The 25,795-nt window shown below is 41.0% G+C and overlaps 1 protein-coding gene across 1 annotated transcript in view; it reads right to left on the minus strand.

The window, feature by feature from the left end:
- APP (amyloid beta precursor protein) overlaps window positions 1-25,795 on the minus strand; it is a 189,946-nt gene that overhangs the window by 34,913 nt on the left and 129,238 nt on the right. The window contains 2 exon segments of the mRNA XM_086631552.1: window positions 15,080-15,179; window positions 17,268-17,396. Coding sequence (XP_086487678.1) covers window positions 15,080-15,179; window positions 17,268-17,396 — 229 coding nt within the window.

Below are 25,795 nucleotides of genomic sequence, written 5' to 3' on the forward strand. Positions count from 1 at the left end.
AGAGTAAGTAGAAGCAGTAGTCAGATTTCAGAAATTTCTTATGCGTATGAAAATCTTGTTCGATAAGGTGAAATGACTTTTCCTTTTTCGAGTTCTCAGAAAATGAACATTTAAGGCATTCTGAAGCAGCTGACCTAAGACATTTTTCCTGGAAGTTAGTAAGAGAATAACCATCCCGTAGCCTTAGACAATACCCTGTTGCCTAAGAACTAAACGTTAGAAGAAATAGACCTCTGAACTTAAGAATAGCTGCAATATTTAGAACTATACTAAAAAGAACATGTTTCTAATATATTTTAAGAAAATCACAACTTTATCACTTTGTTTTCTTTCCCATTTCTTGCTGCTTCTGCTCTTTCAGGCTATGTGGATTTCAATGTTTCCCAAATCATATCATAAAAACAACCCAAGTGAGTTTCCTCTTGTAAGCAGGTACATTGAATAAAGTCTCACTTAGATTTACCTTGCAGACTATTTGTCTTTAACTATAAAAACCCCAAATATATTTAATCTAGATACAGAGCAATTGTTTTATTGCACATAGATCGTGTTAAAACAACATGTTAAAACTTTCTGGTAGCGAACAGTGCTCAAAACATGAGAAAGCTTGGAAGATCCAATTCAGGAAAATTAATTAACATATAAAGATTAATTTCTGTATGACCTGGGTGTCTTTTTCATTAGGGATGGACTTCAACACAAATCTGGTTTTGTATATGGCTATGCAATTGCAGAGGGCTTTGAGCAAAGGTTCATGAGAATTTCCACACCACTTCATCACACAAGAACCAGAATCATCCTCTCCCATTCTTACTGCCTGCTATGAAACTCAAGGCCTTGAAATTTTATGTAACTTTTTAAGAAGGCTGCTATGACACTCTTTACCTTCAGTGAAAGAATACTATAATTACTATAGATTCTTAGCTACCTGACAGTTACATAAATTATTTATTAACTAAAATTAAGTACCAACATATGGCTATAGATGCGTGCACATGTATAATTTTTTTAATATTTAACAGCCAGTCAGCTGATTAATGACTGCATTTCCCCTTCAGTTCAAAGCAGAGAGCATTAAAGGAAGTTTGTGGGCTAAAGTAGGTCCAAACCCAAAAACTTTTATTATCTCTGCAAAAGAGTTATTAAATACAAATCAAAGACCCTGCTCTTTCCTTTCACAGCTTCAAGTCTTTTTGTCCATTTCTGTGGTCTCCTTCCCTTCCCCTCACCCCCTCCTCGTTCAATTTGGTTAAATTCACAATATTGTCTCAAAAAAAAAAAATCACCCTTAAAAGCTTTGGATTAAAATGCAGAAAGATCCTACTTCCATGCTGTGGCACTCTTTTGGGTAAAAATTCTGAATGAAACATTTTTTTGTACTATCATGTGGAACGTTCCTCTCCAGGTAAGATGATGGCAACCTAACATCAAGGTAGACAAGGAAATATTAAAAAATGCTTGGGGAAAAACCTGAATTGAAACTCTATACTGTAATCAAGAACATACATTGTATGTCATCATCCTGATCCACATAAGGCACTGTGACAAATTCCCCTGGTTTAAATTTAACTCCACATTTAATTCCAAATTAACATATCATTAAGTGCTTCAAATAGACTGAAGAGTCTAAATTAAAACAAACAAACAGCACCCCCCATATCATCACTGACATTTCTGCCAGATGAATCAGCATTCATTACTCCCCCTCAGTCCTGTGTGAAGCAGAAAAAGCCAAGTACATTTCCATCCTAAATAAGCAGGTCATAAGGTTTATAAGTGAAACTGCCCTGCAAAAAAGCATTTATATAAAAAAATGCTACAGAATTTTGTCTTACTGCCTGAAAATAATTATTTACTTAATTTATTTACAAATTATTTATCAGTCTTACTTACTGATAAAAATGATCAGATTTATTTGTCAACCTTATAATACACACGAAAACTCAAAATTGCAGTAGAACCTAAAACTCCATCAGTTTCTAACATCTGAAAAAAAGTCAGTTATCCATCATTTTCTCTAAACACTTCCAAAGGTCAGAGTATGAATCCCACAACAATTTTTGATGTGTACTGAATTCAGAGGCTGCTTGGGAATCACTAAATCATCCATAAAAAAATAAAAACCTTAAAATTAATTTGTTGCATCCAGCTCCCTTGGTCAAGAGAGAGCATTTTCTCTTTCACTCACTTAACAGTTCAAATCAGAATTTACCAAAACTGAATTGTGCAGCATCTGCTCTAGATAAAATATATTTATTAATTGCAGTTTTAGCACTTGAAGGCCAAATGTATCCTGGGTTGTCTGAGTATTCTACAGAGATGCATTTATTAAATTTACAAATATATTCATTAAGTGGGATATGACCTATTCTGATGGCTTTTATGCCATTTTTTGTACGTATGATCTAAGAGCAGGAAGCAGAACGGTGTAACTGGAACCCCGCGCAGGTAGCACTATTCAGGAAAATGCATTTTCCAATTAAATTTGGCATATGAGAATCACACAGCAGGAGAAAGCTGCGCTGATGAAAGATTGCTTCATTTGTAATCCCACGTGCATGGGAACTGACTGTTAGATTACTGCAACATTTCCATCAATCCAGCTGCTCTGTAAAATCATATATCCTCAGTAATTCTCTTCCCGTTTTATCCCAATAGTAAGAGTTTGCCTAGCAAGAATATGACGGATACTCTTGGCCATAATAAGCACCTGTGAATTTTCACTCTGCACATCTGAAGAGAAAGTTATGCTTGAGTAAAGCAAAACCTAGTACCTCATTGGCATCAGAGGCACATTTAGCCCTCCCCTGCAGGATACCTGCCCATCGTGATGCATTTCACACTTCAGTGTTTGAATTCCCCTGGATAACAATTCCAGAAGCCACTCTGGGAACAACAACTGACACGCTAGCTTTCTAATATATAATACATAAAGCTATAACGTATAGCTTGTGCAGACAGTCTGTAACTGGTTCTTACTGGATACTTGCAATTTGCTGGCATGTAAGAATTAACATGATTAATTTGCTTCTTTCACAACCTAGCACACCCTATTAGGAATCTGATCTTCAAGGGAATTACACACAATGACACAACTGTGTTTCCAAACCAAGTAATTGGGAAAAGAAAATCTACCATTCCACAGCAAGTACTAAGTGGAAGCTGTTGTTGGAGAGTTTGTGCTCCCACAATTTTGGGCTGCTGCAGTACTCATGGACACTGATATCATTAACTTGACTTAAGATGACAGGAAGACGACATACTCATGAATGAAATTACACCTATATTCAGTGCATCAAGAAATTTTTCGATAACTAGGCATAACGACATTTCCATAAGTGGGCACAGTGCCTCCTCTTCTGAATGGAAGTTATGCATTCAGAAAGTCAAGCTCACCTGAACTAACCTGCTCTCAGATCATATTTTCAAGCTGGACAACTGGGAGATGTTTTCAGACTTTTGTTATCCATTCAATAAAAGAATGACATCTTCAATTTGGCATGCTGAAAGAATTTATTAATTCCTTCAAGTATAACGGTAGAAGCAATTATCAGGAAACACAAAAGGAAAAGGCTGAGAGAAGTCATCCTGCTTCACAAAACAGTAAAATCAGACTTCAAAAAAATTTTAGCACCACCACATGCTTTATCTGTATCATCTCAAAAAGGAATGCTCCAGCTTTTCTTTTCACTTATACTGAAGACGCAACAGAGCAGGAAATCAATTCAAATAGATGTTTATGAATCAATCTAACTATGAGGTAATCCTGACCTACGATGCTTCTAAAAATCAAACACATCCAGTATACTGATTTAAAATAATACACACATTCCTATATATTCCATGTTTTCATACAACTCTAGCCCCTCTGCCCGCAGAAACAATGCTCTCCAAGACAGAATTTCTCAGCCTGTCTCTCCAGAAAATGACATGTGACATGACCAGAGAATTAGAAGAAAATTCTCTTCAAATCCACACATTTCCACACATTCAATCAAACAAGAAAAAAGAGGAGAAAACACAATCAACCATCGAACACTTTTCAAGGTTTAGTGTATTTTTTCTTAATTCTAGGATAAAAATCCATTGTGCACAAAGGTCACCTGTAGACTCCTCCAGAGGGGTATTTAAAAAAAGCTGCAAAATGGACACAGTACCAGCCTCGACCTGCTGCCACTGTGAGGCCAGAGTGGTCTTTTGGTCATAAACTTCCTGTGGAACCTGCGGTGGGGATGATAACTTGCTACTTATTCAAGAGAAGTGTCTTTGAAAAAATACTTCAGGCTAGAGTAATGGAAAGGATATAGAATAGCCTTCAAGAAGTATCTACCAATGTGGGGCAGAGTGCTCTAGCCATCAGCTCCTGAAGAAAATCAAGGCAAAACCTTTAAACCTCCCCTGCTAAAGGATGATTTAGAATGAAAGATTTAAATATCCACTGAATTAGCAGATGCCCAGAAAATTAAAAAATTACATTGCTTATAATCTACAAGTCCATAATTATTACCAGAAGTTCCTAGTTTAAAGTTCTAACACGTGGATCACGAGACCAGATTTCCTTAAAGGGGCAAGTGAAACAGAACAGTGTTTTTCAAATCAGAGGAAAAATATTTTCTTAATAAACTTCGTAAGACCTTTCTATTCTGATGAAATTTCTGAAAAGTAGAGGGAAAACAAGATGTCCCATATCTTTCCCTGATGAAAAAGTCACCCCAATCCCAAGTCATGTGAAGCCATTTACTCTCTTCACAGTGTCTGTAAGATCTGGAGGAGGCTGTCCTTTTCACTGACTAAGGTCATGCTCACACTATTTATGAGATTAAAAGAGGGCTTGTGCACACAAAAATCAGGATTCGTATCTTTTCTGAAGAACATTAGTGCCCATGACAAGACACAATAGACCATTTAGCTACAAAAGATGGGGAGGATATAGTATGCGACTAATGAAAGCATTTGAGAACATCCGTGTCAGTGAAGTGCATTTACATCTATTTTAATCATCTACCATTCTCTGCCTAATTTTCTATGACAGTTAAATAATCTGGACAGAAAATAAGAGATGCTTTGAAGAGGAAAATGTTGGATCTATTTCCAAGATTTCTTTCCTTCTCTCCTAAGCTGTGGCAAAGGACATATCTTACTAGCAGACAGAGCTGAGTTTCCAACCTGGAGAAGTAACCAAGGTTCTTCAGCTCTTCCAAGCTCCTGAATGGCGTGCAGAATCTACAAAGCCTCAGCAACACGGAGCGCTCATTTCGGCTGGCAACTATACTTGCCTATTAAAATATAACACACTAAGGGAGAACAGTTAGTCCAACAAGAAGTGCAAAGTCCCACACCTGCAGAAGGACGATCTCATGCACCAATATATGTTGGAGGCTGACCAGCTGGAAAGCAGCTCAGCAGAAAACTAGCTGGGTGTCCTGGTGGACAGCAAGTTGAACATGAGCCAGCGATGTGCCCTTGTGGCAAAGAAGGCTAATGGTACCCTGGGCTGCATTAGACAAAGCATTGCTAGCAGGTCAAGGGAAGTGATCCTTCCCCTCTAACTCAGCACTGCTGAGGCCACATCTGGAGAGCTGTGTTCAGTTCTGGGCTTCCCAGTACGAGAGACATGGACACACTGGAAAGAGTCCAACAGAGCGCCACAAAGATGGTGAAGGGACTGGAGCATCTCTCCTATGAGGAAAGGCTGAGAAAGCTGGAACGTTCAGCATGAAGAAGAGAAGGCTTGGGGACAATCTCTTCAATGTGTATAAATACCTAAAGGGAGGGTGCAAAGAGGACGCAGTCAGGCTCTTTTCAGTGGTGTTCAGTGACAGGACCGGAAGCAATGGGCACAAGCTGAAACACGGGAGGCTCCCTCTGAACATCAGGAAACACTCTTTTACTGTGAGGGTGACCGAGCACTGGCACCGATTGCACACAGAGGTTGTGGAGTCTCCATCCTTGGAGATATTCAAAAGCCATCTGGACACTGTCCTGGGCAACTGGCTCTGGGTGGCCCTGCTTGAGCAGGGCACTTGGACCAGATGACGTCCAGAGGTCCCTTCCAACCTTAGTCGTTCTGCGATTCTATGACATCGGTTGACTTCCCACATAAACGGAATACACCACCTTGCTCCAAAAATAGCTCAATGGCATCTTATTGAGCTATTTATGGCATTTAAATCATTATAAAAATATTTTGTAGAGGTGACAAAGTGGCAAAACCAGTAGCTTAGTGAAGATCATAAGATTGCGATTATTAAAAACAATGCAAAACATCTGGAAATAGAAAAAGCTGATGTGTGTGTGTGTGTGTATATAAAAACCAATGCTCCTGGGTGGAAGAGGTCTTAATCGCTTATCAGGCAGTCCACCTGGGCCGTATCATGTCAGTATTTAAGCATTCAAAAACTACCTAAATGCTGCTTTGTAAAGCTTAACACAGAAATCGTTTACTTTTGTGGGAGAAGTCTCTGCTATTTTAACCACTGAACCAGCAATACATTTTTTGCTAGAGTTCTATAAAAATCATCTATTTAACTGACTGCTATAGGGCTTCAAGGGAGAAGATTAAAGGTAAATAATCACTTCACAGAAAATTCAAATTTTTCTTTAGAAAGCTAAGGTTACTGGATATGCACAAATATGTTAAGTCAATTACTGGGAGAAAGCACAAGCACAGTTATTGCTGGAAGCCACTCCAGGGTACCTGTGCAAATACGCATTCTCTGAAGGCTGCTTTCGACTGCTTTTTCCGGTTGCATTATCCTTCTGGGTAAAAAGGGCAGAGCAGAACGGGAGGAACAGTAAGCCTGTATGACACAGCACAGACACATCAAATGGTCTCTTGAAAACTAGAAGGTATGTTTTACAGTACCGTAGGGTAAGACCTGCACATAATTGTAGCACTTCCAGAAAATCTGTTTAAAGTTTACTGAGAAATTTCTGTATGGTGTAGATATACCCATCAAATCTGAAGGGAAGAATTGCTGCCATGGAAAAATGTGCTGGTTTTAAAGAGATGAGGGTGGAAATTCAACACTTATGGTTTGGCAAAGATGACATCCCCTTGTGTCCAAAATGGAAGACACTCCCTCTCAAGTACTAGCCAAGTGCTTGGTGCAATTTAGAACCGACAATTCCATTGATCTGCAGAACAGCAGAAAGCATAAAATGTAACAGGGATTGTCCAACCTTCCTCAGTTACAGATTTTTATAACTGCTGCAGCTGCACACTGGATTTGTCGCTGTTTATTTTACCCTAGGTAGAAGTTCAACTTCATTTGACTCCTTTAAAAAGAGAAGAAATACTAACTGGAAAGTATGGATAACCAAAAACAGAGAGGAAGTGCTTTTCTTCAGAACGAACATCTCTAGTTTCCCACTCCTCAGCGTGCTTCTCTGCACCTCTATCTGCTGCTAGGAAGTGCCTGTATTTAACAACCAAGTGGACCTCTCCAGTGCCTGCTCTCAAGAACAGTCAGAGCCCATGCTTACACTAGCAAGTCATGAAGTGGAACACCACAGTAAATAGGGATGACTGAGACATTTGTTGCCAAAAAGTACTTCCACGTGAGCTGAAATGCTACTGTAGACAGACTCAGGAGGGTTGACATTGACTGGATTAAGCAGGTTTGTCAACTGGTACAAAACCCAACCGTCCTGAGGAAGAGCACCACACCAAAAGAAGTGTGACCAGGTGTGAGCAGGTCAAGGGAGGTGATTCTGCCCCTCTATTTTGTTCTCGTGAGATTCCACCTGGAATACTGCATTCGGCTCTGGAGTCTCCAACACAAGAAAGACATGGAGCTGCTGGAGCGAGTCCAGAGAAGGGTTGCAAAGATGATCTGAGGGCTGGAGCACCTCTCCTATGAAGACAGGCTGAGAGAGTTGGGGGCTGATGAGCCTGGAGAAGAGAAGGCTCCGGGATGATCCTATAGCAGCTTTCCAGTACCTAAACGGGGCCTACAGGAAAGCTGGAGAGGGACTTTTCACAAGGGTATAGAGTGATAAGGGGCAATGGCTTTAAACTGAAAGGGGAGATTTAGATTAGATCTAAGGAAGAAATTCTTCACTCAGAGGGTGGTGAGGCACTGGAATAGGTTGCCCAGAGAAGTTGTGAATGCCCCATTCCTGGAAGTGTTCAAGGCCAGGCTGAAGGAGGCTTTGGGCAACCTGGTGCAGTGGAAGGTGCCCCTGCCCATGGCAGGGGGGCTGCAACTAGATGATCTTTGACGTCCCTTCCAATTCAAACCATTCTATGATTCTATGATGACAATTCCTCATCTTTCTCTATGCCAGTACACTGAGCTTGGTCTGTCTCTGTGTGCTTATTCATCTACCCTTGCCTCAACATGCCTGTTTTCCTTCACCACAAAAAAAAAAATTAAGGCACTATAACCACTTTGATACGTGACATTAACTGCACAAGGCAACCAGCTCTTCTCCATCTAGTCTAAGAGGAAGACTAGAACTGCTTCCCATGAAGCACACTAGAACTGCCACCTCCATGACCAACAAGCAATTTCAAGAATTTTCTACTTTTATGTACTGAAATTGAGTCATAAGGTAATTATTGTTCTTGATATGAACTATACTTCTGTATGATCCCACTCCAATACCCTTGGTAACCTTACAACATCCTTTTAACAAGCTATTGACACATTTAATGTATGTCGACTTCCCTTTATTATTCTGCTACTTCAACACGGCAATCCAACTTCATATAAAGGTGCAGAAATCCTAAGCATCGCTTCATGATTTGAAATTTTTTTGAAGTTAGAGTTCTTCCCTTCAGCTAAATCTTGAAACAGAAAGTACAAGGAAGAGTTACAGAAAAATGAGACACTGAGAAGTCTCACTGCAGTCTGAAAGACATTACTAATTACATATTCAAAACATAACATTTTGAGGGAAAGGATGAAGAAAACAATCACAAAAGGAATGGCACTAAATAGGACAGACATGGAATTTGCTTTTGCAAAGCCTCCAAGGGTGTGTTTTGGTTTCACAATATTAAATCCCCAAAACACGATGGCTGCTGTTTTGTACTGTCAGCCTGCAGCAAGCAGCTAACGCCCTCAAAACTTCTTAAGAATGATACCACAGAATGAATGGGCAACAGCATCCTAATTCTACTCAGGGCAAGAAATGCAGTAAGGCTGTGGATTGACTACAGGTCAAAATTAGCAGCTAGAAAAAAGAAATCAACAATTAGTCGTATAAATGCTGAAAGACCAGAAACAGCTGAGGCAGCGCTAACTTTGCCCTTCACAGGTAGTCCAGACAACATACACAGCCGCAGACTGACAGATACAGGGATCTAATGGTTAAAGAGAGTTAAAAGAAAGCAAGCCTTCAGACATCTTTAGTCTGTAGCATGTCCTATACTTACAGCTGTCAAGCTTTTTCTGAAAAAAAAAAAGTCTTCACAGGAAGTTGCGAGGCAAAACTCTCTTGCTCAGATTTTCTCATGCTAAGGTGGAGCATATAAATACTTGAAATAGCACATGACCCACAGCACACTGTACACTCTTGAACTCAAGCAGTGATCTGGGGGCTGCTTGTGTTTGTCCTTTCTCTCAGCTATAGAATGTGAGTTTGGCATCCAGAACACACTGCAGAAGAATGGCATAGGCACAGTGGAACAGAACAATAAAATAATAATAGCTTGATTTTATTTGTCAAGGGATAGATGAAATCATATTCTCTCACTTATTGCTCATAACTGAATGTTTCAGAGCTTAGTTATGATACTGCTGCAGTAGGCAGTGCTGAATATTTCATCAGTGGTGGGCTACAAAACATGGAGCTGAGGACATCAGTTTGGAAACTGAGCAGCAAAGACAGAATTAAAAATTCAGCTCACCGCCGGCCCATTTGACTGATGCAAAGCTCTGACGCAGCTTCTGATTCAGAAGTTGTGCCTGCTGTGCCACTCCCAGCAATAAATTGCCTTTTATATACATGGATAAGCAGTCTGATCAAGTAAGTATTTAAAGCAGGATGAGCTCAAAGGAACTACTGATTTCTCTTAAAGCCTGCCATTGCTTTTTCTGAGCTTTTACACATATGAAATAGTATAAAAGATTTATCAGAGGGCAAAGGTGAGTACAAATACCAAGGTAACCAAATACCTGCTCACCGACACTGTGCAAATAAATACCCCTTTTCAGATATTTTGCACCACTCTCTTGGTGTTGAGAACCACCACTTAACACCAAGAACTACATCGGTTGCCGAGAGTGACCTGGTTTGTAGCCCGTCTGCATCACCGCCCCTTAAGAAATCATTTGCAGTTGGAATGCCAAATGGTCTCCTACACAAATGACCTGCTGATGCTTTCCAAGCTTTGTCACAAGAGTCACAGTCAGACAGACATCTTTCTGCAACTCTTACACTGATGATCCTTTTTCCCTTGCTCCAACATGGACAAAAGACAGCCATCAGTATTCTTCCTTACACATCTGGAATTTGCTGTTACAGTACGTGCCTGTCACCTCAAAGGGGCGTTTACATATTATGCATTGGTCAAATGCTTAGTAAAAAAATCCTCACTTCATGTAAGTGCTGCTTTCTAGTCTTTGGAGTGCTGTGGGTCTTCCTACATATCCATATACTCAAATCAAGACATCTTCTGTTTAAGACAACAGACATCAACTGATGATGAACATCTGCAGATAAGGACTACAACTCTTTTAATTTTACCTTAACTTCCTGCCACCATCTCTGCCGGAGTTCTGAACATAACCAGAAGTTTTAAAAGGTTGCTTTTGGTGTGGAAGCTGGATTTTGTATTTTGGATTCCATACCTTAAAACTAGGGCTGTAAACCCACCTTTTGAGGTAAGAACTTCATACTTACCCTGTATTTTAAAAGAACTTCAAATATCTAACTGTCAGATTGTGATTCATCTGATCACCAAGCATTAATTAAAAAATCTTCAGATTGCTGAAGAAAACGTTCTCTGTGCTCCAGGAATACCTCTAGATTCTATTTCATATAATTCAAATTCATTGCTCAGCATAAAGACGTCAAAAATAACAGACAAACTACAAGTGTGCACCTTATCTTCAGGCACATACTTTCCAATGACAGAACACTTCTCACAGATGAACCTTTGGTAGTGGACTGTCAAGAAGACACAAGGGAAATTTCCATGTATTTCTAGTTTAGTTTCTAAAAAAATAATTAAATCTGAAGACCTGAGATTCAAATTTGTCAACAGCTAAAAATGGAGAAACTGTGGAGAATAGAGCATAATATTTCTAGCAATGAGAAAACCTAGTAAAAAACAGCACCTTATTAGGTATTAGAGGAATTAAACCCATAAATTCACAGGAAACTAGATCTCATTTATTTTCCTGCTCACAGAACTACTTATTCAATACAGGGAAAAACTACCTTTGTCAGAGCTGTGTCTTCTAAAGCAAAGATTATTCATTCCTCAAGCTGAAAACTGTTCATGAAGAACTCTGCAGTAAAGCGTGGAACTAGAAACCTAAAGTATAATGAACAAAACAACCTGAACTAAAACATTAGCCACCTAACTTGCATCCCAGCCTAAGAGAAGAACTATTTTCAACTGTGCTTCCTTACACGTAATTTATTATTCAGATTCTGTGTGTGTGAGATGTTCTTACCTAGGTGTCATGGTTTGATGTGGAGGGGGGGGTGGTTCTGGTGGCAGGAGAGGGGTTTTGCTCCCTGCGACCTCCCCGGTTTTGGAACCGGGTTAGGCTTAGTTCTGGCCACCAGATCAGACTGCCATCCCCCTCGGGGTTGAGCCAATAGGGCGCCTCTGCGAATTGCCCTATTTAAGTCAGGACAAGGGAACCGGAAAAGGTGCTTCGCCCAGGATCGAGCAAAGAAGGGAGGAGGGCACTGCCCCCGCTCCCTGGTTCCCGGCCGGGCAGCTGCCTGCGTCAGGCCGGCGCCGCCCATGGAGAATGGTGGCGGCGGAGCCATCTGGGGAACTCGGGGGCACCCCACTCCCGGGGTGCCCACTGGGCTGAGTTCACCTGGAGAGGACTGAGATCTGAGAGAAACAGTCGCATCGACAGCAGGTCAGTGAGGATGGAGCGGGAGGAGGTGTGCCGGAGCCGAGTTTCCCCTGCGGCTGATGGTGAGATAGCAGGCGGCCCCCCTGCAACCAGGACGGCCTCGGTGGAGCAGAGACCCACTCGCAGCCCGTGGGGAGAAGATGCCTGAGCCTGAGGATGGTCGTGTTGGGGTGCACGACAAAGCAGAGAGGCATCTGGAGTCTGCGTGACAACCCACGCCGGAGCGAGTGGCTACAGCTCCCTAAGTATCTGAGACTGTGGTAAAGCCCACACTGGAGCAATCTGTGGGGAGGATTGTTTCCAGTGGGCTGGACTCACGCTGGAGAAGTTTGTGGATTTTTCCTCGTGGGTAGGGGATCCATTGGAGCAGGGGAAAAGGGTGTAAGGACTCCTTCTCCTTTAAGAAAGAAACAGCAGTAACAGCACGGAATGAACTGACCTGCACTCCCCCAGTCCCTGCCCCCTGTGCTGCTGGGGGGAGGAGGCAGAGCCGGGAGGAAAAGGAAAGGTGGGGGGAAGGTGTCGGTTTTAAGATCTGGTTTTGTTTCTATCCTCTCAAGTAATCGGTTTTTCTGTTTCCCTTTGTCCTTCTAAGTAATCATTAATAAACTGTTTTGCTTTGAGAAAGCCCTGCCTGTTTTGCCGAGGACCATGGTTGGTGGGTGCTCCCTCTGTTCTTGTCTCAGCCCTCAGTCCCTTTGTTTTTTTTCCTCCTCTCTACTTTACTGGAGAAGGAGAGACTGTGTGAGTTTTAGTTGCTGGATCAGCCTAAAACCACGACACTAGGTTATTTTTCAACTTTTCCACTGATTCAGACTTTCTAAGTCAATGGTTCTAATAAAAAATATTTAATGAAACATTTACCTTTTTAATGAGAGTTGTAATATTTCTTGGGAATGTTACGAAGCACAATTTTATTAGTATATTACTTCTCTACAGATGCTGTAGCTGTAATAGATTTCCTTTTCCATGGGTTTAGGAAGAGTACAGAGACTAAAAAATTCAATAATTTCAGAAAAGAATTTGAAACAGACTGATCAGTGCTCAAAGCTAGAATGATACTGTCTCCTTTAACAGATGGGAACGACCTCAACAAACTTTCATTAAAACTAATATGTAAAACCAACTATGCAGTCAATGTTATCAACAAGGAGAATGTTGATACTGAAAGAGAACAGGCTTTCTTCCCATTACTGAAAACTATTTTATCTAGTACAGCCCAAATCTGATAGTGCCTTCTTTAATTTTTGCTGCCTGGTAACTCCCAGTATGAAAATGTATTTTTCACTGCTTTAAACTTTGCAATGCTTTGAAGAATTCTTAGTATACGCAAAACCACCAAGAAATAAAGGTAAGGAAAAAGTACTCAAGAGACTGTGATAGACTTTTTCTTTGAGATATTGTAGCTTCTCTCATCTTATTAGGAAATAATATCCCACTAATTTTAGGCTCTTTTTTCCCCTAAAAATTAGTATTACATTTGAGATTAGGAGTCAGATTTTTGTAAACCACTTTGCAGTTAATAGACTTTTGCTCCCATGTCACTTCAAAGCCTCTGAAATTCCCATTCCATTTTGGCATTTAGGAGGGAGAAGAAAATTTAGAAGAATGTCCTCACCAACAAGCATTAACATTACCAAGAACAGAAGAAATTGGAACTTCAAGCAAAAAACCCAAGGGAACGACAGCAGTGCAGAAAGAAAACAAACTGAGCATCTTGAAGACTTAACAGTGTCAGCATCTCCTTTGCCACAGACATGATACGCTTTCAAACGATCAATAAGGTGTGTTTGGTTTTTCTTCCCCCTGAACGGCTCTCTACAACTACAGACTGAGACTGTTGATTGTGCCTTATAACTATGGAGCAGAGAAACACATGGTGAAGGATAATTACTAATTCAGCTATCTTTGTTTCCTCCCAACCCATTCCCCAACTTCCTGATCTCATCCCCAGCCCTCTCAAGCTACCTCACAAGTAGAAGCACATCTCCTTCCTAACCTGTGCTTTGGGAAAATCAATCCACCGCTTCTCCCTGTCCATTCCCTCCCTGCGTCCTAAATGCATCCTAATCCTTACCACAATGGCATGCCTCCCTCTCTTGTGTTTTAAAGAAATCAATAATTTATTTAGTCAGCTGAAGCTGGTTATTTGTGAAACTAATCCATTAACTGCTATTTGGAATATTACATCTTGTGAAAAAAAGCTGTTTTCCAAAACAATGACCGTCCCATCTCCAGCCTTTGCATTCAACCATGTATTATTTTTTCTTAAAGAAGCACATCAGCAACATGATGTCCAGAGCTGTGGCAACAGCAGCACACAGCAGAGTCTGAGTGCTGAGACAGAGATCTCTCTCCTGAAGCAATGTCACAGCCAAGAGCAGGAACCTGAATGGTAGGAAGTATCATTCTCCCTCACAGCTATCTGCTATGACAGCACACAAGGAAGATGCAAACATGGGACCTGACTCGTTCACAGCCCAGGCTGTGCACTGGAAAAAAATGGGAGGAGAGGAGATACCCATGTGACCAACTAACCAAGAACTAAACGCATGACCAGTAAGATATCACCAAGTTGCACTTAGCAACTTCCTGTTGATTCTTACACTCTTCTCAGATGCTTGGGTCGGCAACTAATTTTTTAGCTGGGGGATTTCCAAAATGTCTACATCAGATAACGTAAATACTTAACACGTACATGAAATATCCAAACCCAGGAAGGATTTGCTAAATCTCATTGTCAATAGCTGCTTCCACATATCGTTGAGGCTCCAAATGAAAACTAACACATTTCAGGGAAAACATTTACAACAATATGAATGATGCCACTGCCCAAGTTATACAGGACTTGTCTTCCAAGTATTCATCGTAATGTAATTTATAATTTAAGAACATTGGCAAGTTTACTCTCCTATTTTTCAGCTGGGATAGTGTATCAATAGTACAAGTAAGACGCTGTGTTTTAGGTTTTGGTTCTGATTTCTCATCACAGAAATATTTTCCTTTTTCTACAGTAATAGTTTGCATACCAACTTCATCCTGGATCTCCTCTGCCACAGCAGGCACATTGTAGAGGAATGAGAGAGACTGGTTCATGCGTTCATATATCACACGTAGATGTGTCATAACCTATGGAAATAAAAGTATTTTAGTACTGCTAATTTGACATTATTACAAATTTTATAGGTTATAGAGAGCAAGACAGTTTTCATTTGTGTTAGGTGTAAGATTTCAGTATGGTCTATGTATCGAAACTGTCAAATCCATTGCAAAATTCACCTCTCTCCTACAGCTGCTACAAAAATAGTGTTCTAGATGCTCTTCCATAGTAACTACCTGAAATCCCATGGGAACGCAGTCATTTAAAGCAGGAGTTTACATTTGCTGTGAGGCAGAGCATGTAGACAAGCAGCTATCATGGCAGAAATCCACAGCCTCATTTACCCTTCAATAACATTTATATTTGCCTATACCCAGAAGTTTCTACATAACAGGCAAACCAAGTGAGATGCAATCATTGCTGCATCAAAATCTTTCAGTTGTTTTTCTTTTCTCTTTATTCTAATACTGCAAAAAGAAACAGCTCTGTGAAAAACCCTCCAATTTTCTTGGTAAAAACATTTGCAAACGTTTTCAGCTGAAAACAAAAATATTTCCACCTGGAAGCACCACTGCATTGTTTCATGTGATTACAACTCTATTGCCTCAGGTTCCTGCACACTGCTATGGGTAGAGTCACGACATCCCAGGATGTATGCTCCCCCAGGGTACTCTCCACAAGTATCACCTCTCTTCAGTAGAAGGGGAAATTGAAGTGCATCTTAGAAGACTGAGAGGGCAATTAGGTCTAAGGAGGAAAATGGCTTGCAGAGAGCCATTTCAATGAAAAAAATGGTATGATTTCTTCAAACTGAAATACAGCATTTATGCTTTTGAACAAAATATTTTGTCTTCCATTTTCCACTGAAAAAAATTCCCCATCAGATCCTCCAGCCTACCTTCCCCCAACCTTCTGACCAATTCAAGAAGCAAAGATACTGTAGAAATACTCCTTCCTATGATGATACACCAAGCAATACAGTGCACTTCTTGTATTCGCATGTCAGCTCCTATTCTTCACCTGTGCTGCCACACAATCTGTAGTCTGCAAGATGTCACTGTTTTTTGTCATTAAATAATCCAGTGTTTTAGAAACTGAAAACTCATGTTAGATGCAAAAGGACATGCTTTAATGTTGAAGACAAGGGAAAGACAACTGTCACTGCAGAAGACTGTTAGAAGTGCACATTTCTAAGTCCGGCAATTTCAAGACAGCACTGCCTCGATGCACAAGTCTGGCTGGAATAGATGTTTGAGAAGTATAATGTGAAAATTGTGCTGTTCAGGGAGGTTCATGGTTTTGATTTGGCTTTTAGTGATGCCGGTCAGTTCAAAAACTATGGCTGGAACAGCACTTTCCATTGCATCCTGCACAGACATCAATGTCTGATTCTGCAGATTATGGAACACTTTTTTTTTTACAGTTTATCCATTATGCCTACAATTTTAATTGCTGCTTTGAAAGCCGGATACATCGTCAGTCTTTTTTTTTAATTTTATTTTTGCTTTCTTACCCTCCATGATTTACAAAGGCAACATAAAAGCTATTCCAAAACATACATGTTCAGGACTTTACTAAAGTTCAGCAGTTAAAATGCCATGAACTAGAGTGCCTATTTTAAAAGAACATGTTAAACTTGAGTGCATCACAGTAATCACACTTACAGACACTACAAGTGCCTCTGCAATGACTATGGAAAAGTTGCTTGCAGTCAGATGGCTACACTGCTTCTGTTTCTGTCATTTCAACTGAGGGAAGCGTAACCGTGTGTGGATGCTAAATCTATTACCGACATTTTTACAGAGATATTATTTACCAAAGCACTAATAGAAGTTCTGGGCATTAACATGCTGGAGGGCTCCTCAAGAAATGCCCATGACTGATTCACTGTCTGGATAGACAAAAAACCCGCTTTTCAGTTCTTCTCAGAGGAAAAATTATACCCACTCTACTCCTACACCACTATGCCTTAATCTTCTGTTGGAATGCAGATTATTTTTTATTGCATGTAAAGCTGTCCACACAAAGGAGTCAGGTATTTTTTAAAAAACAGGTTGACAGAAACGTCACAATAGTTATGAACAAACACAATCCCATTAACCTTCGATGGAGATTACCTGAGATCTGATTTGGGCAGCTTTCTTTGGGTCTACCATGCGGACATGTTCAAAGTGTTTGAGAGTATGCTGTCTGTCCTTCTGCTCAGCACGCACATACTTCTTCAGCATGTTGAATACGTGACGAGGCTACAAGGAAGAAATGGGGGAAAAAAAAAATCAGTTTAGTGTAAGAACAACACACGTTTTAGTTCCTTGCACTGCAGATGTATCACCTGCAGCTATCTTTTGAAGGCAGGACTGCCTAAGGAACACCTACTCACTCAGCCCATTCAGCAGGATGGACCGTTGAACAGTAGTTGCAGGTAGTAGATATGGTCCCCGGGGAGGGCATTCAGATTTCCCCCTGACCATAATGAGAAGTCTGGCTGTTGCATTTTGTCTAACTGCTATACTATCGCCCCAACAAGACAGCAAATTCCACCTTAGCATGCTAGTTAATGGACACTCAACATCAATTTCCTTTGGGCTTTGCTTCTTTTCTCTCCATCAGACTCTACTTCTCCTCTCCTCCAACTCAGGAAGCCCCCATCATCCAAGCTCCCAGTTTTGCAGCCTTCACCACCACCAGGCAAATCTCTCCCAGAAGATCTCCTGCAACCTGGATTCCATCGGAAGCATTTCAAAGATTCCCCATATACGCTCTACTATGGTGAATATTCAACCAGTATGAACATCTGTCAACTACAGTTAAACTTTAGCAACAAAAAAAGATTACAACTGGTAAGTTTTATCAACAGTAAACTGAATGCACACATTCAGATTAAAATAAGATGGCAACCTGCCCAACAGCTCCACAGAAGACCACGTGAAAGCACTACTTTATCTAACCCAAGGAACAATCATCAGGCTGGATTGCAAAACTCAAAAAAAGGTTGACCTCCTTGGTTCTTCTGAAGGCACTCAGCTTGGGTGACAGATTTTGTAAAAATCTTAGCCTAGGTATATATTGCAGGTGATTTTAATTAGCAAAAACTATTAAATATGTGCCTTGAGGCACATAAATGAATATGAACAAAGGAAAGGTCCATAGCTGAAGGGAACATGAAAATATACACAGACTGATGGTAGAGCAGGGAAGACTAAGAAATGCGTATTTGTACATATTTTCCTACTCCGTACACTAATACAGTGCCAAAACAGGAAAGTGTTCTCTAGCATTCAGCTAAGACATTCATTTTTAACTTAGTGTTTATGATAGATTCTAGAAATCCATCCCCCACCTCCCCTCCAAATTTTATGCTGTTGCACTTGTGCATCCTTCCTGAAGCTGCCAAGCAGTGAAAAGTATGAAGCTGAGGGAGGTGAGAAGAAAGGGAAAGGTGACCTTACTGTGCAGTAGATTAAAGAATGGGCAGAACTGGTGAACAGCTGGTCTGGGCACTGGCAAGGATACAGGGAAGAGGGTGAGAAAGTGACAAAATAAGCATCAGAGGCTCCGTGTACAGCTTTCTGAAGCAGGAAGAACCGTGGGTGTAGTTGAAGCTTTAAGAAGACTTAGATTCATGGACAAATATAGAGCCTGAACTAATTTAACATTTACACAAGAGATGAATACTAAACTACAGAGCTCAAAGATTTAAGAATCTTTTCAGCTTAAGAGAAGCAACAGATTTAAAAAATGTGTAAAGACAGGAAAACAAAGGTTATTTGAAGAAGATTTGTCGGATAGAAATAGAGAGATGTGGAGCCATTCCCTGCCAAAGGATTAAACTTAGTGGCTCCATGACTGAAAACTCATTCATGAGGAAAATAACCCTAAGCCCCAAAATCCAAGCACCCTGGGATCAAGTTGCAAGAAATCGTGGACAAATGTTGGAAAGTTAGTAATCCTCACAACATTATGGTAATAGCAAAACAAACTGAAATGTCAACTGTAAAGCTTTGTAGGAACAAAGGCTGGAAGACCAGAGAGCTTAACAACAAGAAAATTTTGAAGACAGAAAATGTTACCTTTCCTGACACTTCAGCTTTCCTTGCCTCCAAAACACATCAAGATAGTAGGTTTGAGCAGATTAGAGAGAAGAGGATTAATTCCTATTTTTTCAAGAGATATTCCAATTTAAGTGCCATGTCTAACACCAGAAGGGTGTATTTTTTGTTTTCCCTCACTATGCTTGTATTCACTGCAATACGTCAATGAAACTTGTACATTAAGAGTCACAAGCAGATTTGTTATTAAAATAACAATCTCAAAAATACCTGTCAAACACCATTAACAGTAGTAGTCACTTGGGTAAACTGGCCCACCTTTAGTGTCTTTTATAACATTGTGAAATGCCCCAAACTTATCACTATAAAGGAGAAATGGATACGCGTGCCTCTAGCATGTCCGGCCAAGAAACCTTCCTGCGATGGCAGCAGAAAACCATCATTCAAGTATAGGACAAGGGAGAAAGAACATTGAATGCAAGGTGTCACCTTACAGAGGCAGTGACTTTGCTTTTTCTCAAGCAAAAGAAACGCACTAGAAACTCACAATATGTAGACAGACATAACTGCCCAAAGTCCCAGACGCACTGGACCAGGCCAGACCTCCAACCTTCCCAACAACTTTACAATGCTACTGACTCACAGCTTCAGGGCCACAGCTGAAGGCTTAAACTGCCAGAGCTGGTGACAGACCACGACAGCTCTCCACTGGGCTTTGGAAACCTGAGCGTGGCGGTTACCATAAACAAGGACCAAGTTTTACAGCTGAATGTAACTTCAATAGTTAAAAAAAAAGAAAAGAAAAAAAAGAAAAAAAGAAATAAAGAATGAATTGATCATTTTCTCCTCAATGCCTAGAGACGTAGACCTATTGTTTGCACAGCTTTAACAAATTTTCGTTATCAGCAAAAGTACTTCTCACCCCAAGTCGCACCTCCGTAATATTTTACACACACTTCTTCCTTTAAACGTCATTGTGAAGTGAAATGGTTCTGCCTAAAAATCCCACCCATACAAGCACTTTTTGCAGAGATACCTTTGGTAGGATTCACCCACAAATCTAGTACATTGAGTAGTGATACGAAGTCTTGCGATGGCAGAGCGGAGGGGCCACAATGAACGGTCAAGCACAGAGGTGAGGGAAGGCTGCAGAGGCTCAGGAGATGCAGTCAGACCCTGTGTCTGAAGCTATTATAGAATCATAGAATGGTTAGGGTTGGAAGGGACCTTAAAGATCATCTAGTTCCAATCCCCCTGCCATGGGCAGAGAAACCCTCCACTACACCAGGTTGCCCAAAGCCTCATCCAACCTGGCCTTTAACACTTCCAGGGATGGGGCAACCACAACTTCTCTGGGAAACCTGTTCCACTGCCTCACCAGCCTCAATGTAAAAAATCTCTTCCTTATATCCAATCTAAATCTCCCCTCTTTCACTTTGAATCCATTGCCCCTTGTCCTATCACTACATGCCCTGGTAAAAAGTCCCTCTCCAGCTTTCCTGTAGGCCCCCTTTAGGTACTGGAAAGCTGCTATAAGATCACCCCGGAGCCTTCTCTTCTCCAGGCTGAACAGCCCCAACTCTCTCAGCCTGTCTTCATAGCAGAGGCGTTCCAGCCCTCGGATCATCTTTGTGGCCCTGCTCTGGACTTGCTCCAGTAGCTCCATGTCCTTCTTGTGTTGGGGACTCCAGAGCTAAACACAGTATTCCAGGTGGGGTCTCACAAGAGCAGAGTAGAGGGGCAGAATCACTTCCCTCGACCTGCTGGCCACACTTCTTTTGATACAGCCCAGGATATGATTTGCTTCCTAGGCTGCCAGTGCGCGTTGCCGGCTCATGTTGAGCTTCTCATCCACCAGCACTCCCAAGTCCTTTTCCTCAGGGCTGCTCTCAATCCATTCTCCGCCCAGCCTGTACTTCTGCATGGGATTGCCCCGAGCCACGTGCAGGACCTTGCACTTGGCCTTGTTGAACTTCACGAGGTTCTCACAGGCCCACTTCTCCAGCCTATATATCCAACCTGTTATACTCATGGTTGTCTATTACTTTGACCCTAGGCAGGAATCTTTACATTGAATTATAAGGGAAAGTGGTGCTATTATCAGCTAAATTAAGTCCCTAAGCCTGAGCTCTGACAATGACTATGGCAGAAGAACAAACAGCTGACACATCCCAGGGCCAGCTTGGCACCTCTCGCTCTTCATAAATAATGTACCAACAATCAAACTTCATTAAATTCTGGGTTTAGCACTTGAAATTCCGCTGCGTGTTTTGCCAGGAAAAACTCTATATGTTCACATTCGTAGTCATCTAATCAAAAACATCTCGCAGAATAACTAACTTGTATCAGCCACCAGGGGCTACCTAAGCCTCATGAAACAATTCCACTATTTTCAGTTGTCTGTACTTGTTCTGTTGGCTTGTTTTTTTCAACCTTCCTCCTAAAGCGACCAGGATATTCCCAACATGACTTCCATTATTCCCACGGTTTTAGTCACCTTGGCCAACGCTGCTAGCGATTGTCATTTATCCAGTGACAAGAATGGCCAGTGACTTCCTAAGGAACAGGATCCAGCACCAAATTCAGAACGCATATTATTATTCCATGAGTCCTCAGTATCATGGTACACGCTCAGTATTTAGGCAAATGCAGAAGAAAAGACAGAATGCATCTAACATGCTGTTACACGCTGCTTCTATTTCGAGCACACACTGTCACACTGCTTGCTCCCCTGAAAGACATTCCAAACCTCTTTTCAGCAGATCCAAACACCTGCTCTTTATCTAAAACTTAAGCGCAGATCAATCGAAGCCTTTTCACAAGCTATCGTGACAGGCCAACAGATGTACTTATGTCTGTGGGTATTTCAGTTGTTAGCTTAAAATCCTCCTTATGTTGGAGAAGGTTGTCAAAATATTATTTTATATATAGTTTTTGTGAGTATGTTGGGACTTGTACGTATTGATTTGGTACACAACAGACAGATTCACAGACTACATGTGAGGTCTATGTAGACTACCTAGGCTTTCTACCCAAACTGTAGGGAATATGCCTACTCTTTTACCTGGAGAAGAGTGAATATAAATTATTTCTGTGAATATAAATATGCACCAGGGCAGAGTTAAGGACCTGTACTGTAATGCCTTGGTTTGAAAGTTTAACTTGGTAGTCCTGACAGTTGGTCAACAGGTTTCCAACTGTACGAGACACAAGCCAGATACAAGCCCAAATGAAGTAGAAACTGCTTTGGCTACCTGGTGGCAAGTTCCAGCCCCACTGACTCTGTAATCCAGTGCCTTTATTTCAGGTGGCATCAGCATCGAGATAAGGTCACTCCCATAAAGGAATCATATATGATATCTAAAATGCCTGAAAAAACAGTTTCTAGTAAATGAAGTACATACACCTAAACATGAACATATATGCATGCAGATGCTTCCCCCATGAACTCTACATCGAGCCTAGTCTACTATTTCAGGTTTTAAGGGAGTGATGAAACAGTGCAATTTCATTGAGCTTGGAAAATGGAAACATCAAATGCAGTCTGGATTTCTAAAATATAACTTACACTCTTCCCATGGAAATCCAAAATACTTAATACAGAGAAACAACACAAAAATTGTATTAAAGGACTTCTGTGTATTTAAAATATCTGTCTCTGTGCCATGGAACTTCCATGGGACATTCTGAGCTGGCTTGTCATTTTGATCAAAATTATCTCCAAATCAGAGTGGAAAGTTTCACAATGCTGTATTGTTCTATTTAATCTTGCCTTTAGAGAAAAATCAATCACCAGTCCTTTCTGATTACTGTTCTTGAAATGTGCAACAACTGCTTCTTTTCACTCACTTATTAGGAATACCTTGCCTACTATATTAGGTATGTATTTTCCCTGCTATGTTATTAACTTGCAGGTCGTGTTTGACACAGGCGTAGTAGTTCATTTCACAAACATTCAGGAATGGCTGGCTAGGATAAATGCAAGACTTTTCACTCATGGGTGAGACACAACTAAACCCCTTTTCACGTGGAGTTAAAGATGCCTTCTCCTAATTTCTGCTAATTTATAAAAAAAAACATGTTATGCCACACATCACAAATACATGGCTACAATGGTACTCAAAAAGGATTTTCCTGGGGCAGAATAAAACAAAAAAAAGTATTTGATTCAATCTCATTATTTGCTTTTCAGAATTTGAACTTACTCAACTTTGACAAATTGAGACAAATTTTGTTTCTGCTTACTCTTAAAACTTTGCATTTTAGATATAATGAACCTGCCATGGTTTTGCAGAACTTAATACCCATCTGGAATTGCCTCTTCTGTCTTTACTTCACTCACACAAAAAATCCACCGACAATCCTAAGCGTGTAACTATACCGTATGCTCAAGCCCACAGACTGAGGAAAAACCAAGACAGTCTGGTTTTATTCACATAAAAGCCTCAGAAGCTGCTGGAAAATGGAGTTAGGTGACCACATTTCTCGAAGTCTGACCTGGTCTAAAAGTAGAATTGAAATCCATGCTGTCTATTTCACAAAATCGTACTAAATTAAGTGTATGTAAGAAATTCCACAGCTGTAAGTTTATGGGTTTAGCGGAGCGAAGCTCAAGGGTGGAGTGTTAGAGCTGGATTGCTCTTTCCTACTGCACAGGAGGATTTTTATCACTAGATCAGCAGTGACGTTTTGGCCTGCCGCCAACTGCACATTTCCACAGCAACATCGTTGGACTCAGGAAAGGCTTTGAGCTTCCTGAATGCAGAGGCACTAAGGAAAGGCCCCTCTGCAGATCCCTCTTCCATGTCCAAATAGCCAAACTCGCCCAGTTTCAGCCCGCGCTGTGCTGTGCTCTCTGCGTATGAACAGACACTGCTCCCATAGCACAAAAGGTACCAGGGCAAATTCTGAGGTCAACAAGAAAAAAACATGGCAAAAAAATTCAAATGGATTAAGGTACATGCTAGGGTTGATCTTAGTGATCCTGCTCTGTTTGGCAATAATTTACATTTCAGTAAAACGTAGGAGTGCCAAATTAGAAGAGAAGCATTTTAAGCTGATTTTAATGATCATATATCCTCACTTTATATGCAAAGTGAGGAGGTTAATTAATTACCTTTCAAGTTTTCCTGTATGTTTCCTTGCTCTGAAACCCTTTATATTTCACTGCTAGGAATGGATTTATTTTCTGCTTCTCTTTGCCCCTCTCCACCAGCTTCCAACAGAGAATGTGCATCTCTTACCAATGAAGATTAAACAGGGAGCCATAAATCCAGCAAAATTTGACATGCACGTGAAAGAGGGAATATAAACAAATTATAGAATCAACTTGCTCACAGAGAATGCTGGATTTGAATTCCTCTATTTAACTTGCAAAATGAAGGGGAAAATTTCCAACTGTTTTAAAAACTAGAAGCATATTGGTTCCAGCTGCCACTAACCCTCCTTTTCTGTACTAAGGCCATCAAGCAGGATGAAACAATACAGTATTTTGACACTGGATGCTGAACAGCTGCATCCCATTTTCAAAGGCAACAGAGTATAGCTAAGCTGCATCAGGAATCAGGGATGAGGATCAAATTTTAAGTTTCTGAGCAGCCTGCATGACAGTGCTTCTGAGAACAGAACAACAGTACAAATATTTGGTTTTGCTCAAATTTGTTTTCTAGTAGACCTTGAAGCTATGCAATTTCATCTCTATATGCTCCCTGGCTCCCTTGTTGCCCAGAGCGGTACCCTGTAGCCCTCCTCTGACACTGGCATTGGGCAATCATCTGCATAGCACCTGAAAAAATCTGCAGTTAAGGTTTTTGGTCTCATAAAGAAGCTAGTCATAAAGGATACTCAGAATTTTGTAGTTTTACGTACAATGGCACTGAAACCCACTGATTTTCTTGGCATGTATAAGAATGTAATGATTAAACCACTGGCCTAGACCAAAGGTTCCCCCAGTCCCGTATCTTGCTATCCTACAAGGAAAACCTCCTCCAAAGGAGCAAGTGAATGATGATAATTCTCCTCACACAGCCTTCCAGCTTCCCCCTGTCCATACTTCAAGGACTTTCCAAGCCAGAGGAAGTTTCTCTTCAGTTTCCGTGAAGGGGCTACCTCTTGAACACAAGCACCACATAATTTGTGTACATAGATTCATAGATTTCTAGGTTGGAAAAGACCTTAGATATCATCGAGTCCAACCATCCCTAATCCCCATTAAACCATATCCCCAAGTAGATCATCCACCCTATTCTTAAACACATCCAGGGATGGGGACTCAACCACCTCCCTGGGCAGCCTATTCCAGTGGCTGACAACCCTTTCAGAGAAGAAATACTTTCTAACATCCAACCTGAATCTCCCCTGACTGAGCTTATACCCATTTCCTCTTGTTCTATCACCCAACACTAATGTAAAGAGCCCTTCCCCTACCTCCCCACCATCTTTTCTCAAGTATTTGTAGGCTGTAATCAGGTCTCTCCTCAGCCTCCTCTTCTCCAGGCTAAACAGCCCCAACTCCCTCAGCTGGTCCTCATAAGTTTTATTTTCCAGCCCCTTGACCAGTTTAGTCGCCCTTCTTTGGACTCGCTCCAGGAGCTCAA

Source organism: Tauraco erythrolophus, chromosome 1, assembly GCF_009769465.1.
Source record: "Tauraco erythrolophus isolate bTauEry1 chromosome 1, bTauEry1.pri, whole genome shotgun sequence".
Taxonomy (NCBI): Eukaryota; Metazoa; Chordata; class Aves; order Musophagiformes; family Musophagidae; genus Tauraco; species Tauraco erythrolophus.